The following is a 19,857-nucleotide window of genomic DNA, read 5'->3' on the forward strand; positions in this document are numbered from 1 at the left end:
GTTTGTAGGAGCAAGAAGCAGGGAAAACCTCCCCCAGCACCTCTTTCACCTGTGATTTGTATCTCGAAGCAGTTTTCAAGCCTTCAAAACACCCCTTGTGTGAGCTTTATGCTTTTAGGTGGCTCAGTGGAGAGAAATGCCATTCATGTGGAATTAAATGAGCCAGAGGAATATAATTTCTGCTCTCTCACCCTGTTTTCACCCTCCTGCAAGAAACCTGCTCTGAGCCAAGCCCTTGAACCACAGGAGCCTGGTGTTCCTTGGGGTGAGCATCACTGCTGACCTCTCCTCCAGGCAGATTTGGCCTCTGGGGAGGCAGCTCTTGATCCAATGCTGGGAGTGTTGTGCTGAGTTTCTCTCGGGAAGGTCTTGTCCCCTGTGCTGCCTTCCCACCCTGCTCCTGGCACTTCTCACCCAGGCCAAGCTGCTCACACCAGGTGGCTGGCTGTCAGCCCTTCCCTCCAGCCAGGCTTGGCCCCACCGAACCTCTCCTGCAGCCAAACACACATTTACCCTCTGGAGAATGCTGATACAGCCCTGACCCGCCCTGGGGGGATTCCCAGCAGTGCTGGAATGAGCTCAGCAGAGACCAGGCTCTTCTGAACATGTCCTTGGCACCAAGCACCAGGGTATGAGAGATTTTATGGCTCCTTTCACCCCTGTGTTTCCATGTGGGCAAGAAGCCAATGGCATCCTAGGGGGCAGCAAGAAGAGTGTGGGCAGCAGGTCGAGGGAGGTTCTGCTCCCCCTCTGCTCTGCCCTGCTGAGGCCTCATCTGGAGTCCTGTGTCCAGTTCTGGGCTCCTCAGCTCAAGAGGGACAGGGAGCTGCTGGAGAGAGTCCAGTGCAGGGCCACCAAGATGATCAGTGGACTGGAGCATCTTCCTTATGAGGAAAGGCTGTGGGGCCTGTGGCTGTTCAGCCTGGAGAAGAGAAGGCTGAAGGGGGACCTCAGCAACACTCACAAGCACTTAAAGGGTGGGTGTCGGGAGGATGGAGTCACACTTTTTATCTGCAGTGCCCAGTGACAGGACAGGGGGTGATAGACATAAGCTGGAACATAAAAAGTTCCACTGGAACAGGAGGAGAAACTCCTTTGGTGCTGAGGTGAGGGAGCCCTGGCCCAGGCTGCCCAGGGAGGGTGTGGAGGCTCCTTCTCAGGAGGTTCCCAAACCCACCTGCACACTTTCCTGTGCCCCCTGAGCAAAGGGAATCTGCTTTAGCAGGGGCTTGGGCTGGATGAGCTCTGCAGGGCCCTTCACACCCCCACCATTCTGGAATTCTATGATTCTGTTTCCACCTCCTCTTTTGCTACTGTGGATGCTGGTGAATCCTTTTGGATCTGGAACTCAGAGGTAGATCAGCCCCAATTACCCCCAGCCCAGGTTCAGCTCCACACTGCTCAAAGCAATAATTAACATGGAACAACTTCACACAGGGTTCACTCAGGAGTGCCTGCCTCCATACCTGCACATCTTCTGTCCATCCCAAGCAGATGCTCATCCACACACTACAAAGCAGCTTTCTGCCTGACGCTCTGGTTTTGCTGCCACCACCAACTCCTCTTGTCTGGCTCACACAGCCTTACACCTCAACTCTGCTCATCCTGACATAGCCTGCAGCAAAAGAAGGAAGAAAAGGCAGAGATGAGAACTAGGAGCAGCATGCCATGGGTGGGGGGCTGCCCTCCCTGCCAGCAGGGATGCACAGCCTGGAGTGCAGCCAAGCCCAACACTGCTGCCCGTAAACGGGAGCAGTAAATTAAAGATTTCATCAGGAGCAATTAGTTGCCCAAAGCAACGTGTGCTTTGACACAGGATGGTCTTTGTCCACCAAACCCCATCCAGAGCTAAAGCAAACAGCCCAGGAGGGGTGTGGGTTGGAGCTCTGCTCCTTGCTCTTCCTCAGTGGTTTAAATTGAGGCACAGCCCTGGCTCCGACCTGTCCACATCCCAATCACACCTGGTCATGTCCTTTGACTGCCTTCCCACCCCTAGTCCCACGTTGTGCAATAATCCAGGTCCTCTCCCTCCCACACCTCTGTTCCTGGCAAATATCAGTGTTGGATGGGCACATGGCACCAGGATGCTGCCCTGTGAGTGTCCCCAAAGAGCTACTGCTCCAGGCACAGCGTGGGGAGCTGCCTGGGACATGCATTACTCATGGAGGACTTGACCTTCTCCGTCTCACAGGGAACTTCTAAACCAGACAGAATACTTAATTTCCCCAGCTCAGCAATGTAATTAAAAAGAGATTCACCATTGGGACACTTCTGGCAGTCTCGTAGCATCTCCCATCTCTGCTTCTTTGAAGGGGAAGGAGAGAGTGCAGGGATGGACACGGCATCCAGGAGGGAAATCTCAGCAGGACCTTTGGGCAGTCTGGGCTATCCCAGTGGCAAGCAAAGCCCTCTCCAGGCAATGTGGGGCTGGAGGGATGCAGCAGGGCTGCAGGTAAGAGGCCCTGGGCACTCAGGGAACTGCTGTGCCCTACAAAAGCACCAGACAAAGCTCTTTTCCTTGGCAGATGTGATCACAGAGCAGGGCAGGCAGGGGACACCCCTCCCATTTGACATGCTGAGAGGGGTCAGTCATGTTATGCTGCTGCCAGCAGATGTCTGGGGCCTCATTCCGGGGCTGGACCCCACGAGCAGCACAGCTGACCTCTCTCCCCCAGCTCCCAGCTCTTTCACTGCTCCAGAAAAAAGCCTTCCCAACTCCCAGAGCCTTTCCTTGGCTCCTGGCTTTCATGGCACCCTCCTCCTGCATCTTTTTCATCAATGGTACGTGTAGAGCATCACACCCCTCAGCCACGGTCGAGGCTTTAGCTCCTAAAGCAAATCCTTCCAGAGGGAAAAGGTCCAGTCACTCTTTTTCTCTCAGCCACAGCCTGTAAATCTTCATCCACACAATAAAAACAAACTCCAGTAGTTCATTCTTTGGGCTTTTGTCCAAAGCTTTTAGGCAGCTGGAGTGCAATTTTGTGCTGATGAAGCGGTGGAGGAGGGTTTAAGCGAAACAATATTGCAGTGGCGGGGAGGTTTGCTGGTGGTTCAGAGCTCAGAGTGAACCCCAGAGACCTGGGGAACTCCAAGTTCTCCTACAAACCATGGAAATGGCCAGTCCAGCTCCTGGGATAGCAAAACAGGATTTCAAAAACAACATCAGCCACCATGGCTGGAGAAGCGCCGGGAGCCAAGTGCTTAATGAAATCCCAGCTCCCAGCTCGGCCTCCCAAAACCACGCAAACTTCCCCAAAGTGTTTGGGATGGAATAAAGTCATCAATCAGTTATTTTAACTCCCATCTCCATAAACAGGAGCGAGCCCAGAAACACGCAGCAGAGGAAAATAACCGTCAGCTCCCTTTGGTGGAGCGAAGAGGGGGCAGGGAGGGAGGAGAGGGGCAGCTGGCGGCCAACTGAACATGGCCTCAGCCCTGAAGGGCATTTCATGGAGCCCACAGAGCATTTCACAGACTCCCCACAGCCTGTACATCCCATATGCAGCCCTGAGAGCAGCCCCACCGTCCCTGCCACCAACCCAGTAGGCTTTTGGTGATGGTCGCTCTGCTGACGCTGTATTGGGAAGGCACAAACAGCCAGGATGAGCAACACCAGCCTGTTTTCCCCTGGATTTATCAGGGGGACGTGAGAAGAGCAATGGAGACAACCAGGAAGGAGAGTGGAGAGGGAGATGCTGTTGCACCATCCGGTCAGGCTCTCACACCACCCTGTGCTCAGCATGGGAGGGGGATGAGCATTAAGCATGGCAGTATGCACATAACTACACATCCCTGATGAATCCATGAAAAAAAAAAACCCATGGGAGTTGGGCAGGGTCCCCAGGGTTAACCTGGGAGAGGAATGGCTCTGAGCAGCTGCAGCTGTGCTGGGGAAACATCAGCCTTGGACAGCTGAAGCTACAGCCAGAAATGTAAGAGCAGTTTGGTGTGGGATGTATTCTGCACCCAGATGGTCCCTACTGCCCCATGGGCTGGGATTTTGTCCATCTCAGGAGGATGGAAAGCAGCTGAGCATCTCCCAGAGCCATAGTTCTCAGCACTGGCAACATCTGAGGCTCTGCTGGTGCTGCTGCCTCCACCACCAGCCACGTGCCGGAGCTGCAGCGAGGGACGGCCACGCCAGCAGAGATTGTGCAACCAGACTTTTCCAGACACTCGGGCTTGGCATGAACTCACGTGTCCTAGACCTGCTCCTGAACCCACACACGTATCTCCTGAGCTCCTCTCGCAGGTGCCATGCTGGAGAGAAGACATCCATGCTAGAGAGGCTGCAAGATGCCCTGCAGAAAGCCCTGCAGCCGTGCTGGGCCACAGCTCTCACCTGGGTTCCATAACAGAGACAACACCTTTTATTTCCCCTTTTACAGACCAGTGCATTTCCCACAAGTGTGACCCCTGGCAATTGATGCCAGCCTGTGCTACACAGCCAGAGGGACAGGATGGCTGTGGCAGGAGGTAGATGCCATCCAGAGAAGATGAATTCCTCACTCTCAGCTGCAGCTCTTTTCCCATCTCTTATCCACACCATGTTGGGAGGATGCAGATGAGCTCCATGTTTACCTCCCAAGCCCATGGCCTCTGGCTCACTGGCTGCTCCTCACCCACTGGACAAACATTTTGCCATGTTTTGGCACATCTCAGGTGGTTTTTTTCTCCCTTGTCCCTCATAAACATGAACAGGAGCTGGTGCAGGCCATCATCAATTACTTTTTACGTGACATTTTGATCTATGTTCCTGTCACACCTCTGCTTCTGGCAGCAGGTCTGGTAGTTATGACTGAGGCAGCCCAGGGCACTGCTGGCACATCCTCCCAGCCTCTGCCTGCTCTGGTGCCCACCTCATCCTTTGGAGATGGCTCCCACCACATAAAGCACATGCTTTGAGACCAGAGCCCTGCAGCAAAGCTGAACTACAGTACCCAGGGCTGCCTGTGTGGGTGATACACACTCACTCAGGGTCACAGGCTTCCTGCACCCAGGAGCCATGAACCGGGAGTGAAACCACCAGTTACAGGGGAGCAGAATGGTTGCAGAGAGAGGAAGGTACCTGGGGAAGGTGATGCCAGCTTGGGACAGGTGGGGAGATCTCATGAAGGGTCATTGCTAGATCTATCCCCACATCTAATTGCAAGGATGGCCCCGCCTCTGCAGCTTTGTGCTACCCCAGGTGCCCAAACAAATCCATCTGGCTTTGTCCTGCATCCCTCCATCCCTGCAGCATCCTTATTTGACCCCTGCCAGAGCCAGTGTGGGGGCAGAGGTGAACGGACAGCACGGCTGACAGTGCCCAGCTGAGCCCTGTCCCACGCCTGCAAAAGGTGGGAACCCCACGGGCAACACCACGTGGGCACTGCTTTTGTCCCAGGCCAAGAAAGAGAGCCAAGAAAGCAACCCCAAACCCATTGCACCACATGTGCCTATGCTGTATCTCCATCCTCAACTCCCAGCAGCACCTATCCTGCATCCCAACCCAGGGTGAACCCCGACCCGTGGCAGTGCCGTGCCAGGACACGGTGCCCGCACCGGGACGTGGCACCTTCACCTTTTTCCCTGCCAGCCCCGGCGGCTGCTGTTTCTCCGAGGCTTTGTGTTTACCATCACCTTGGGAAGGGATTATTCAGCCTGCGGTTTCTTCGCTCTGTCCGGTGCTGCTCGGCTGCCCGTGGCTCGCTGCCACCCCCTGAGCTCCACGCCGGGCTATATAAGCGACCTCAGTGCCGCGGCTGCGGGGAGCTTTGCACACAGCCCGGCTCGGATCGGCTCAGCTCAGCAGCGGCACAGGGGAGGGTTTGGTAAGCTGCAATTTTCTCTCTTCTTCCTAAGCGGCTGCACATCCCTGAACTCGAGTCGCTTCGCAGCTCAGCTGGCGGCTCCGCGGCAGGAGGACGAGACTCTCCTTCACTGGGGCTTTTATAAGGAGGAAAGGAAAGGCTGAGGAAACAAAAGCAACTCAACTTTCCCCTTTTCAAGCCTTTCCCCTGCCTCGCAGCTAGCGGGTATATAGTTCTGCTGTGTTAATAAGGCGCTGTAATTAAGAGCGACTGCGGCGGAGGGTCAGGCGGGAATTAATTAACGGGCAGATGAAGGCGCAGAGGCTGCGAGCTGGAAAACAGCAGCGGGAACGCGGTTCCCCGTGGCTTGTTGCCCCCTCCTTTCTCGTCCCAGCTAATGGGATGGGGCAGGGGGTTTGGAGGGGGGAATGGCGCTTTGCTGCCGCGGGGCTGTTTGATCTCCCGCGGCTCCGACCCTGCAGAGCCGGGACGCGATGCCAAACTCTCCCTGCTGCCAGGAGCCGTCTGCTTGAACCCCCTTTCCTCCTGCAGAGGGTTGTATCTCATCCCAAAGCCGGCACCCAACAAGTCGCAGCCAGCTCCTGAATTAGGCAGGGAGTGGGAACGAGGCTTTCAGCCCGGATTAAGCTTTGCCGGTTACTGTCTGGCTGCACATTCACGACCCCGCCGTCAGCCCACAAAACACCCGCTCATGTGTTACTCGTTATTTTTGCTTGACTGAGATTTGCTGAGCCATTATCAAAGTATTTCCTAGTCCCACATTCCCTGCTCTCGGAGGGGATGGTTACAACTGCTTACAAAACACAAACCAGGGTGTTCCCACAGCCGGCTGCTCCTTGTCGTCCTCGTTTTCCGGGTAAACTGAGGCACTGAAAGGCTGAGGCAGTGTTTTCCTGCTCCAATTTCGTGAATGTATAACTAATTCACCTGGCATTGCAGCTGGTGTCACCGGGGATAACACCAGCCTCAGAAATGAAATACCCAGGACTCGCTTAAAACCTGAAGTTGCTGAGCCTGGGGAAGAGCAACACAAAGCCCCTCATTTCTGGGTGGAAGTAAAAGAGGGAAACGTTTGGCTTCTTGCTGACATTTGCAGTGAAGGTTTGGCTCGTGCACCACTGGGTTTTTCACTTCCAGAGGCACTCAGGAGCTTTTCCCCTCCCCACACTCCCAGGATGTACCAGGATAAGATACTGTTGTCATGCTAAAGCCCAGTTTGCAGGCAGAGGGATGGAGGCACGAAGATGTTCCTGCTGATGCAGAGCAGGGTGCTGGGGGGCCTGTGGAGCCATGTGGGCTGTGAGAGCATCCCTGCAGAAGTAGTTAAGCTGTTAAAAGACACTTTAAGGGGATGACATTACAAAGCAGTGCTCTGCAGAATAGATTTAGGCTCAGATGTGGTGGCTAGAAGCGGAGGGGCTGTGAGCACAGACGTGGAGCCCCGTCTGCTTCCCCCTCAGGGGTCAGTGGGGTCTCCTGGGGATGGGCAAGGGTCAGAAGTGGCCCTGCAGCATGTTTTGGACTGGTTCAGCCTGGGAGAAGTTCCCTGAAAGCAGCCGGACCTGGGTGAGCTTTGACACGGCCGGGCTTGTCTCCACAGGTCTGGGGAAGGTGGGGGATACTCCAAGAAGCCCCCGGTCACTTCTGAGACAACAATGGTCACCATGAAAGGATGGATCCTCCTCCTCCTGGGAGTCACATCCATTTTAGGTGAAGGTTAAATGTTTCTATTCCCATCCCAACGCTGTCCCCTGCCCTTGGGCATGCTGGCATGAAGGCACATCCGCCAGCAGCTGCTGAGCCAGCACACATGGGTTCGACACCCATGCCAGGCACTGCTCTGGGTCAGCATGGCCTTCACTCAGCCAGACGGCTTCTAGACAAGGGCTGGAGCGTGGGCAAAGCCCATCTGTGAGCCAGACAGCCTCTGGTCAGCCAGGGATGAGCCCCACTGCCCCTCAGCCATGCTGAGACCCTATCTGCCCACCATCCCTGAGCCCCCACAGCCTGCTCCTCAGCTTCCACCTTCTCTGCTCTGAGCAGACCCACCCTGGCCAGTGCCTCATCCAGCACCTGAGCACAAACCAAGCCCATCCTCTCCCCTAAGCCCTCAGGAGGCAGTGAGGTCTCTCTGCAGGACAAGTAGCTCAGGACCAGCCAGGTCTGTCTGCTGCTGGCTCCAGCAGGTCGCACACACCAAAGCACTGAGTGATAAGCAACCTGCTCCTCTGCCCTGGATCTGCACAGAAAACCTGTTTGCAGTCTCTTTGGATTTATTTTACAGGGCTATAGAGGAATTTTGCCCTGAAGTGCTCTGGCCAGATGCCCAGAGATAAGAACAGGGAGAGTCCATTTGTCACTGGGGAGGTGCCCAGACCCCTTCTGAGCCCCTGGGAACCGGGCACAGGCAAGAGCTGGTGGTGGGCAGCTTCAGACTTAGCATCCCAGTTTAAATGGGACTGGTCCCAGTGAGTACCTCAGGAACCATCCACCACCAGCAGCCATCTTTGGTCATACAGAAGTGCAGAAGATGGTTTGTGTCCCATAGCGACAACCAAACTCATCCAGCTCAGGTTCATTTCTCCCTGCACAGAGAGAGGCAGGATATAATTTAGATATATTTCAGATCTCCAGCTATAAAAGAATGACTTGATCTGAGCTGCTTTCTGTGTTTCCAACACAGAAAGAGAAAATAAGTTTTTCTTAGGTGACAGGAGCAATGGGTCAAATTTGATGATGCTGTGGGACATCTCCATCACACCCCTCACTTGGCATCTCCTGCCAGATGCATCCCACAGGAACTCTATCCATCCCACAACCTAAAGGGGAAACTGTAAAACCTCCCTTGAGTCTAATTGTTTAATTATTAATCTAATTTAACCTCTAATTGATTTGCTCTTAGGCCAGAGGCTTCTGAAACCAGCTCTCAGCAGGATCCAGATAGGACAGAGAACCTTCAGCCCGTTGGTAATGCTCAGCTTGGACAGTAAGTTATTTCCCATGTCAGTAATCAAATTAAACAGCCTTAAGTTACCACCAAAACAATATGATGTGAGTAGATGAGGACATTTAGGCAATGGAATAAATGTTAATCATCCACAACCTCTTGTAGGGTTTTGGCTGTTGCTGACACACTCTGTTGGCTCCTCTCCTGGAAAAGTGAAGGTCAAGTGTGTGACCACAAACCCGACTCCTGCGGGAGGCACACAAGGGTGAGGAGAGCCCAGGGGTGGGCAAGCACAGCCTCCCACCTGCCTCTCCCCTCTCCCCACCCCAGTGTGGTTTGTGACACCACTGCTTGATAATTAAAGCCCATAGGGGATTAATTACCTACAGAACCTGGTGTAGGTAATCCCCAGGAGATGCCCCAACCCCTCGAGCTTTGCCGCCCAGGCCTTGGGATTTAAATTCCAACAGGGATTGAAGGGCCCAGATGAGCTGATGCCACAGCCCAGGGGGGATTAGCCCAGCCTTCCATCCTGCTCCCAGCAGCTCTCTCAGCTTCTGGGGAGAATCAAAGCATGGAAAACCCTGAGAGAGAGGTTCTCTTCCACCTTCTGAGAGGTGTTTCTTTGAAAACTGACAGGGAAGTTGTTTCCCCCTCCAAGTTTACAGCACAAGGCAGTGATGCTGAGGCTGGGGCTCAGGTTGCCAGAGCAGGGGGTGACTCCTGCTTCTCTAGAGAGAAATAAAGCAAAATCATGAGGTTCTGACCCATGCAATTGGAAACTAAAGCGTCTGTCCTTGACAGCAAGAGCTGCAAACAGTTTTTACCTCCAGGAGAGGGTGTGCCAGAGCTGGCTGAGTTGGGCAGTGCAGGGGGAGGTTGTGCTGCTGGGCCAGGGCACAGGGAAACCCTGCCCCAAACCTCCCCCTCCATCCCCCTGCCTCAGTCAGCCCCATCCTCTGGCCACAGGTACCAGGAGCAGCTCTCGCCGAGGAGACCCGACCTTCGTCTACGCCAGACGCAGTACGTTCCTGTGATCCTTCCCCATGTCCTTGCCAGCCCTCCAGCCCCTCTGCTCCTCCCTGTCCTTCTCTTTCTGCTTCTTCTGCTGTTGAGGTGCTGCCCAAAGCTCTGTTTTCCTCTGCAATACTCTCCTCCTCCTTTCTTATCACCAGCCCTGCAGATTAAAGCAGCCGATCCCAAACAAGCTCAGAATCTCACCTTCACAGTGTGTCTCACCACTTCCCCATGCCCACCTCCTCCTGCATCCCCCAAATTGCTAGATGAGGTCTCTGGAAGTGCCACTCAGGTTGCTGAACTGGAGATGGCAACGTGCCAAGAGACTAAGAACTCACCCATCTAAGCCAGGCACTCTCTCCAACCAGACGTGACACTCCCGGGGCTGCTCTCATTTCAATGGTCTTTTTTCTAGCCCCCTGCTTTTGTAAGCTGGGGTTTCAGTTTTGACCATCACTCTTGGAGCAGAGAAGCCTCTTGCCCGTCTGTCTTTCTAGGAAATAACCCAACCTGGTTTATTGCAGCTGGGGTGTAGGTGTGGGAGATACCGCGGCACACAGCTCCAGTTAACCTTATTTTTAGCCACTTCAGTCATAAGCACGTCCTCATAAACATGATGAGAACATTGTCTTTTAAAAATAACCCCAAACCACAGACTTGGGAGTGGATCTCATCCATTCCAAGCAGCTTAAATTAATACCATCCAGTAGCCCAGTTAAAGACATTCCTTTTAAAACCTAACCACATATTAAACCCTCAATAAACCCTCTTTGTGCTTTAGGAATCAACCGGCCCCCAACATGCTTGTTTTGCACAGTAAAACTGCTGCTTGCAATGAGACACACACTTCCCTTATAAAGAACATATGTTGAAGTATGGTTAAAGACATTCAAGATGACCATAGCAACAAGTTTACTCCTTTTGTGTGGGTGGTTTATTATTCAACCACATGTGAAAGGCTGGTGTTGCCCTGCAGGCAGCATGAAAAGGACAACGTGTGTTTGATTTCCTTTAAGCCAAAGTTATTCAACACTAAGCATGAGCTCTGTGCACGTGAGTTTACCTGAATCATCCTGAAGTTGGTAGCCCACGGAGAATTAAGTCAAAAGGCTTCAGGCACCTTCTTGTGCTTTATTTCCAAGCTGCCTGAATATGCTTTGAGTTCGTTTGATCCTGGTGGGGTGGAATATCCAGATGTATCATCCCAGCTGTATAGAAGCTGCAAAGAAAACAACTGCCTGGTTTTGGGCAGCTGTACTGTGCATCTCAGTAACACCTCACTGATATTATTCAAGGTCCTCTGGTGCAAGATTCCAAAAGGTATTTGTCTCCGTGGTCAAAGTGGAGCGAGTGCTCGGCCCAGTGTGGCCAAACCGGGGTGCAGAAGCGCACCAGGTCCTGCGTGGCTGAGCGTCTCTGGGGCGTGCACTGCAACGAAGCGACGGAGGAAGGGAGGCTCTGCATCGGACACATGTGCTCAGGTCTTCCTCTCCTCTCACCTTCAGGCAGGGAATGATGTCCTGATCTCCCCGCTGCAGAGCTGTTGCGCTCCCTTTGCTGAGATTTTACTGTGTTTCTCTCCCTTGCATGAGTTTTGTGATGCCTGTGCCTTCCTGACCAAAGTTTGGGAGCACAGCACGGAGAGTTTATAGCCAAGATTGGGGGGGGGGGGGGATCCAGATATAGGGAATCATCAGGAACCCATAAAGATCCTGGGGATATGGGAAAAAAACCTCATTGAGTTTATTATAAGAGCAGTTCTCAAGGTGGAGTCAGAAATTGCAGGCAGCTGCCTCCATACACTGTCCAGGAGGGAAAGGATTGGGAATATGAGATTGTCACAGATCCTGCCGAAAGGCCTCGAAATTAAGCATTTTATTCTTATAATCCCCTTTTAACCAAATCATCTGGAAACAGGCTGTGGGGTTGTTTTGTTCCAGGAAAAACATTTCAGGTTTTTCCTGATTTCTTCCATTTATTTCCAGCTCTAAAAGCAATTGTCAGGTACCTGCTGTACAGAGATGCCCTGTGACTGTAAAAGGGAGGGGAGACAGGTTTTTAGACAGACATAAGTCAAGACTTTTGGATACAAGTTGGTAACAGACACCTACAAAATTTAAGGCATTTGGCTTTGTGATTTTGCCAGGGTTGAGCTAAGAGCCCAGATGCTGACCTGGATTCAAATTTCCCTGAAATTCAGCCCTTTGGGGAAGGCAAGGAACAGAGTGGAGCAATAATTACATCCACGTGGCTGCTCTCTACTAATTGTGATGTTCCAAATGCCACCGGCCCCGTGTTTCTAACACACAGCTGTTGATAATCAGGGAAGATATGGTTTGGATACAATTTGTTCCTTACGCAGTTATCTGCCTTAACTGCAATGTAAATGAAAAGCAGACAGGAGATGGTGCCCTGGGGTTTGTGGGGACTGAGAGGGGCTGTTTTCTGACCTTCTCTCCCTCTCCTCCAGCCTGTAACCTCACCTGCCCCATGGGCCGTGTCAATGCCGACTGCGACTCCTGCATGTGCGAGGACGTGACCCTGCATGGGAAGGTCTCTCTGGAGGATGGGTCTCCTGCTGCTGAGGCCAGGGTCTACCTGCAAGCCAAGAAACTCAAGCTGTTGACCACAGTCGATAGCAAGGGAACATTTAGGATCCCAGGGATTTGTCCTGATGGCAAAAACACCCTTAAAATAAAGAAAGCCAAATACGCGACGGCAACCGTCACCGTGCCTGAGAGCAACAGGAGGAACCTGGCGATCCAAGTGCAGCTGCAAAGATCAGGTAGCCCCAAAAAAGGTGGAGGGGGAAGCAGGAGGCTTTATGCAATAATCAGAAGTGAGTCATGATTTTAGGAGAGGACTAAGCAAGTGGCTTTTTCCTCATCTCACAGGCAAACCCTACATTACCAGGAGCCCCGAGGACAAAGCGAGGAGAGTGGGACAGAGCGTGTCACTGTGCTGCGATGCCCTGGGCAGCCCGGCCCCCGACCAGTACCTCTGGTAAGGAACACGAGTTTCATCAGGCAGAAGTCGGGTTCTGGGCTCTCCAGCTCAAGAGGGATACAGGGAACTGCCAGAGAGAGGGCAGTACAGGGCTACCAAGATGATCAGGGGACTGGAACATCTTTTATGTGAGGAAAGGCGGTGGGACCTGGGGCTGTTCAGCCTGGAGAAGGCTGAGGGGGGCCCTCAGCAACACCTGTAAGTACCTAAAGAGGGGGTGTCAGGAGGATGGGGCCACACTTGTTTCTGTAGTGCCAGGACAAGGGGTAATGGGCATAAGGTGGAACAGGAAAAGTGCCACTGAAACACAAGGAACAAGTCTTTTGGTGCTGAGGTGAGAGAGCCCTGGCCCAGGCTGCTCAGGGAGGGTGTGGAGGCTCCTTCTCAGGAGGCTTCCAAACCCACCTGGACACGTTCCTGTGTGACCTGATCGAGAGGAACCTGCTTTAGCAGGGGCTTGAGCTGGATGAGCTCTGCAGGGCCCTTCCAACCCCCACCATTCTATGATTCTAAGTCTTAGCTGTTTTTATCTCTCTACTATCTCAATAGAGGTGGGGTTTTAGCTGTAAACCATCTAAACAAACCAAGAACAGCTTGCTGGAAATGATGGTTTCCTTGAGATGTGCAGAACTGGGAATGTCATCTGTAGAGGAACTCACTGGCAAAAAAAAAGTACAAAGAGCTTGAAAATCTTTCAGCAGGCACAACTGGCAGCTCTGGCTGTCTGGCAGCTGCCTGGCAGCACCATCTCAGTGCTGCCAGGGGAAGGGAAATAACTTTTAGGTGGTGCCACCTCACCAGGATGCAAATGGGGAAACTGAGGCAAGAGGTCTGCCAAAATCTCCAGAACAGGATGCAGGATTAGGCCATGGCAGTCAGTTTCTGTGTCCACCTTAACTGCCTGCCTGTTCCCCACAGGTATCACAATGGCTCTCTGCTGGATCCCTCCTTATACAAATATAAAAACAACCTTATTCTGAAGAACTTGAACAGAGACCATTCTGGAGAGTATTTCTGCAAGGCCAGCAGCCCCGGGGGCTCAGCCAAGTCCCAGCCTGCCAAACTTGCTGTCATAGGTGAGAGAAAATGGGCTCAAAGCAGCTGGGGAGGTGGTGGTGGGGCACAGAAACCAGAAACTGTGACACATGTGGGAAAGAAAAGTGGCGGGAGAACTCTCTGGGGTTTATTTCAGGCCTCTGTCAGCAGAGAAGCTTGTGTGAGCTGCTTAGGAACCAGAAGCTCTCTACAAACTGGAGCTCTGGATTGCAGGTGACCCACCAAGCTCAAGCTGCTGATTTCAGCAGATTCCTCACGGTATTTGCTGCCTGACACGTGGATATTTCTGTTTGTTTCGGGTTTTTTAAAACCTTGGGTCACATTTTAGCCTGTCCCTAGGCAAAAAGCCAGGTAGCTGCAGAACATCCAGCTGAGAGGGGTGTTGGATGGCAGCAGTTGGTAGGCAGGAGCTGGGACACTCCTGCAAAGGACACTGCTCTTAATCAGATACCTAAAATTGAAGCTGAGCACTCGCTTCAGCGAAACCGAGGCCAAATGAACCCAGCTAACCAAACCCCTCCAAACCATCAGTGCAAATCTCACTGTTCCTGGAGGCAACGTTTAGCTCTGAGGGTTTGAGCCCCCATGGTGATGACTGTACAGTCACATCCCACTGCTCATTACAAAATCCCCTTCAACAGGAAGACAAGAGGCACCCTGCAACTCCCAGCCCCAAAGCCACCTCATCCGCCTTCCTCACGACTGCTTCCAAAGAGCAACCAACTCCTTCTACTACAACGTGGGCAAGTGCCCAACGAAGACCTGCGCTGGGAAGCTGGACAAGGGACTCCGGTGTAAGGACAACATCGCCTACTGCTGCGGGGTGTCCAGGATGGAAACCAGAGACATCTCCTGCGATGGCTACACGCTCCCCACCAGAGTTGTCGTGGAATGCGGCTGCAAAAAATGCACCGAGACCAAAATAACAGTTAGAGGCAGAGCCACGGCGGCAGACAACGGGGAGCCACTGAGGTTTGGCCACATCTACATGGGCAACAAGAGAGTGAGTATGACGGGCTACAAGGGAACCTTCTCCATCCACATCCCAGCAGACACGGAGAGGCTGGTTCTGACTTTCGTGGACCGGCTGCAGAAGTTTGTGAACACAACCAAAGTTCTGCCCTTCAAGGAAAACGGAGGTGCTGTGTTTCACGAGATCAAGCTCCTGAGAAAGCGAGCCCCCATTACGCTGGAATCCAGCGAGACCAACGTGATTTCTCTGGGAGAGATGGAAGAAGAAGATCCAATTGCCGAACTAGAAATCCCTCCCAACGCTTTTTACAGGAAAAACGGAGAAGCCTACAGAGGCAAAGTGAAAGCCAGCGTGACGTTTCTGGACCCGAGGAACATCTCAACAGCCTCTGTGACACCGAGCGACCTCAACTTTGTAGATGAGGAAGGAGACATCTTTCCTCTCCGCACCTACGGCATGTTCTCAGTGGACTTCACCGACGAGAAGGGCACCGAGTCTCTTAACGCGGAAGAGGTGAAGGTTCACTTGGATGCCGCTCAGGTCAAGATGCCGGAGCACCTGCAAGAGATGAAGCTTTGGTCCCTGAACCCGGAGACAGGATTATGGGAGGAAGAAGGGGACTTCAACCTGGAGAAAAGCAGACGTCGCAAAAGGGAGGAGAGGACTTTTTTGGTCGGGAACATGGAGATCAAAGAGAGGCGGCTTTTTAACCTGGACGTCCCAGAGAGCAGACGGTGCTACGTCAAAGTCCGAGCCTACAGGAGCGAGAGGTTTCTGCAGAGCGAGCAGATCCAAGGGGTCGTGATTTCCATCATAAACACGGAGCCGGAACCGGGCTTCTCCTCCAACCCCCGAGCGTGGGGCCGCTTCGACAGTGTGGTCACTGGCCCCAACGGCGCCTGCGTGCCCGCCTTCTGCGACGAGCAAAACCCCGAGGCCTACGCGGCTTATATCTTGGCGAGCCTGGGGGGAGAAGAGCTCGAGGCCGTGTCCTCTGCTCCCAAACTCAACCCTAACGCCATCGGGGTCCCGCAGCCCTACCTCAACAAGCTCAACTACAGGAGAACAGACCACGAGGACTCCAATACCAAGAAAACGGCGTTCAGCATCAACATGGCCAAGCCGAGCCCCAACTCCCCAGAGGAGAACAACGGCCCTATTTATGCCTACGAGAACCTCCGGGAATGCGAGGAGGCTCCACCCAGCGCTGCCCACTTCAGGTTCTACAGGATAGAGGGAGATCGCTACGACTACAACACCGTCCCCTTCAGCGAAGACGACCTCATGAGCTGGACCGACGACTACCTGGCATGGTGGCCCAAGCCCATGGAATTTAGAGCCTGTTACATCAAAGTGAAAATAAACGGGCCGCAAGAGGTGAACGTGAGATCACGGAACATGGGCGGGACGCACCCGCGGACCATCGGCAAGCTCTACGGCATCAGGGACGTGCGCAGCACACGCGACCCGGCGCAGCGGGACGTGTCGGCCGCCTGCCTGGAGTTCAAGTGCAGCGGGATGCTCTTCGACCAGGACCGTGTGGACCGCACGCTCGTGAAGGTGATCCCCCAAGGCAGCTGCCGCCGAGACAGTGTCAACCCCATGCTCCACGAGTACCTGGTGAACCACCTGCCCATGGCCACCAACAACGACTCCAGCGAGTACACCATGCTGGCTCCTCTCGACCCGCTGGGGCACAACTATGGCATCTACACCGTCACCGACCAAGACCCGAGGATCGCCAAGGAAATCGCTCTGGGCAGGTGTTTCGACGGCACCTCTGACGGCACCTCCAGAACCATGAAGAGTAACGTGGGCGTTGGGTTGACTTTCACCTGCTCAGAGAGGAGCACGGCGGAGCAAAGCATCTTCCAGTCCCAGAGGAACTCGGGCCAGCAGACCATCCTGGTTCTGCCAGGGGAGAGCCCGGCGTACCGACGGCAGCCGGCGAGCCGCCGGATCACCCAAGGCAGGATCCCCACCAGACGCCAACGTTCTCCCTCGTATTAAACCTGCAGGGTCCTGACAAGAGCTCAACATTCTCCCACACACTAAACCTGCAGCAGAGCCTTGGTAAAAGCTGCTCACACTCAAATAAGAATTCAAAAGCAACATCTACCTGACAACAACCTAATTTGAAGCTGGTAGGTGTCATCATTTTTGAGACATAACTAAGGTTATAATTAAGGTGCACTTTTTTTGTTGTGGGTTTTTTTTTACCCCCCCACCAGAAAGACATAAATCAAAACTTCATGTGAGTTCATGCCTTATTCAAATGCACCCATAAAAACCTCCTTTCTGCCTGACATTAAACAGCTTCACACGGTAGCCTCGAGGGAAGACTAAAACACACGATTCAACTGAAGCCGCGTACACGAAAGCTTCTTGTTCTGCACCTGCAGGCTTTGCCAGCCCCAACACCTCTACAGTAGCTGATAACATGAAAAGGAATAAACTGATTTCCTCCTCCTGAATTCAACTGCAAGGTTTTGTACTTGAAATGTAAGTATTTTATTTATTTCTAGCTTGGTTTAGAATGACTCTGTTGAAGCTCAGCTACCAGCAGCTGCATTTCTGAGAACTCACCTGCTCCAAAGCAAGGAGAAGCCACGTAGATTTGTAGGCTCCACGTGGATACATCTACGGTTTTCTTTTGCTTCTTGCATGATTTGACATGAAAATCCACACTCTCTGATAGGGTAGGTCAATAAAAAGCCACTTTGTAACTCCAATGATGCTGTGATGCTTTTTGTGTTTGAAATGAACAAGTAAATAAAGCACCTGCAGAGCTGGCCAACGAATAACCTGCACAATTTCACCTCACAACCAGGGCACAGCTTTATCAATGTGAGACCAACCCTGGGGATGGGTGAGGGGTCTAGGGGGGGACAGCTGGACCTCCCCCAGGCCCAGGGCTTGGCAATGACGTGTTGCTGTGAGGGAATCTGTGCCCGGCCTGAGACACGGAGAGTCGGTAACAGTGCTGGGAGAAGAGGAGCAGCAGGTCTGAGCAAGGAGTGAACTAAGGAGGCAGCAGTAGGGTCCCAGCAGCAGGATGTGGCTGGGCGAGAAGGTACAGATAGCCACAGAGGGGATCAAACAGACTGTAAACCATCTCCAAGTGACCTATTTAGTTGCCTCATCAGACCCTCACTACTTCTAGAGCAGAATCAAGGGCCTCAACAGCACAGAAAACATCCTATGTTTACCCTCAAACCCTGGCAATAAGTTTTAGGGGTGCGGGCAAGCCAACAAGCCTCTGATACAGAAACTTCCACCGAGAGGGACCACAAAAAGGTGAATGACAATTGGAATTCAAACACACACCACAGCATGGACTTCCCTCTCCTAGCCAACCCCCTCCTCTGGCCATGAAGCTGGCTCTAAGTCTGTGCTGTCTCACCTACAGCCTACCAAAGGCATGGACAGCATTTAGGAAGCTTCAGAACAGGTTCTCAGGTCTGACACGGCGAATCCCAGGCATTAAACAGAGTGCCTGAACCTGTGCAGCCTGAATTATGGCAGACTCTAAACAGAGTGCCTGTGCAGCCTGAATTATGCTTAAAAAGGTTTTAAAAAGCCCTTCAATAATCCATGTTTTTTATGCAAATTGGCAGTTATCAAAGAGAAGCAGAAGAGGAAGAGTTGTGGAACACTCTGGCACGTCCTCTTCATACCGATGAATTTAGACTCTGTGTTTTCTTTTTTGTCTAGTCTGCTGCAAGGGCTTGGCAGGAGCTGGGGCCGAGACAGCCAGTGGGGAGCATGAGCTTGGACCTTCCCACAGAGCTCTTGGCTGGTGCTGCAGACTTGCAGAGAAACGTCTCTTCCCTCTCCTCCCCTCCTTCTCTGCAGACAGAAAGCCAAATCCCAAGCTTAGTTTCATCACTTCAAGGGTGAAGTAACACAAATTACTTCTACAGACCAACCCCAGGAGGTACAGGGATGAAAGCAGGCTCGAGATCTGGTCCCTGTGCTGCAGGCACAGCAGAGTACAGGGCTCTTCCTTTTGGGGAGAAATGTCTGTTTGACGGGAATGAAATGGTCACAGTCCCACAGCCTGACCCAGCAGGAAGTTCTCCAAGTTTCCCCAAACTGTCCCCCACTGCAGCTTAACTCCAACTTGGAGGAAAAAACTAATCTCTGCACTGACCAAGTCCCTGAGCTCTCTGAGGGGCTGCTGGCAGAGTACACTGGACACAGAGCAAGACAGAGTGGTTTCAAACACAGCTGCCTAAGCACTATCAACAGCAAAGAACCCTGGCCCAACCACCACCAGTGCTAACACTTCACCAGCCACCACATCAAACACATTCAGGAGAAGAGCTACAGCAGGCCCTGTCATCCACCACTGGCACAAGGTTTACACTGCAGTTCAATGGCAGTTCTGCCTCCTCCAGCTTGTGTTTACTGTCAGCATACAGCAATGACATCTCTGCAATCTGAAACCTAACCCAAACTCCCACTTAGCAAAGGAGAGCATTAGCTGGAGGAATGCACCAGGACTACAGCTCAGCTCCTCCCTCAGCCCTCGCCTTCAGCCCACCAACCTTGAGGAGCAGCCTGAAGCAGCAAACCTGGCTCCCAAACATCAGCAGTTTTGAGGCTAATGGCAAAGCATCTTCCCTTAAGGTCACTTAGTTTCCAACCCTCAGATAAATGTGGTGACCTATCCTTCCCTCCTGTTTTTAAGAAAGGGAAAATATTGCTTCCCAGCAGGGATCAGCAGTTAGGATAAACAAAAGGAGAGATATTTTTGTCTAGCTTCAACCTCCAAATTGTTGCTTTGTAACCAACCTTTTTAAAAGACTCGAATACCCCTGTGATTAGTCACTTACACTTTTTATTTACTTATCTTTTATCCAGCAGAAAACAGGAATAAAGAGGTTTCCTAGGAAGCAGGGGGAGTCGTAATGTTTCAGATCACGAAACAGATGCATCTAACTGCGAGTCACCAGCATCCCAGGAAACATCACTCCCTCTAACATTTATTTGAGATCCAAGATGAAATCATCCCTATCCAACACCAGAACTCTTCTGGTGCC

At 52.7% G+C, this 19,857-nt stretch overlaps 1 protein-coding gene across 1 annotated transcript; it reads left to right on the plus strand.

Annotated features, from left to right (window-relative positions):
* The first annotated feature begins 7,452 nt into the window (after positions 1 to 7,452).
* CILP (cartilage intermediate layer protein) lies at positions 7,453 to 16,901 on the plus strand. Its single transcript, XM_061999030.1, has 8 exons — positions 7,453 to 7,523; positions 8,716 to 8,799; positions 9,730 to 9,783; positions 11,073 to 11,258; positions 12,248 to 12,562; positions 12,672 to 12,780; positions 13,702 to 13,859; positions 14,481 to 16,901. The coding sequence occupies exons 1-8, from the start codon at positions 7,469 to 7,471 to the stop codon at positions 16,820 to 16,822; spliced, it is 3,303 nt and encodes a 1,100-aa protein (XP_061855014.1). The 5' UTR covers positions 7,453 to 7,468; the 3' UTR covers positions 16,823 to 16,901.
* Positions 16,902 to 19,857: the final 2,956 nt, after the last annotated feature.

Source organism: Colius striatus, chromosome 7, assembly GCF_028858725.1.
Source record: "Colius striatus isolate bColStr4 chromosome 7, bColStr4.1.hap1, whole genome shotgun sequence".
Lineage (NCBI taxonomy): Eukaryota > Metazoa > Chordata > Aves > Coliiformes > Coliidae > Colius > Colius striatus.

Bases quoted from the DNA above. Each gene is read 5' to 3' on its own strand.
- CILP (XM_061999030.1), top strand. From the start codon at position 7,469: ATGGTCACCATGAAAGGATGGATCCTCCTCCTCCTGGGAGTCACATCC. The intron at 9,784-11,072 runs GTACGTTCCTGT...ATATTATTCAAG, and splicing joins CTTCGTCTACGCCAGACGCA to GTCCTCTGGTGCAAGATTCC. The intron at 12,781-13,701 runs GTAAGGAACACG...TGTTCCCCACAG, and splicing joins GCCCCCGACCAGTACCTCTG to GTATCACAATGGCTCTCTGC.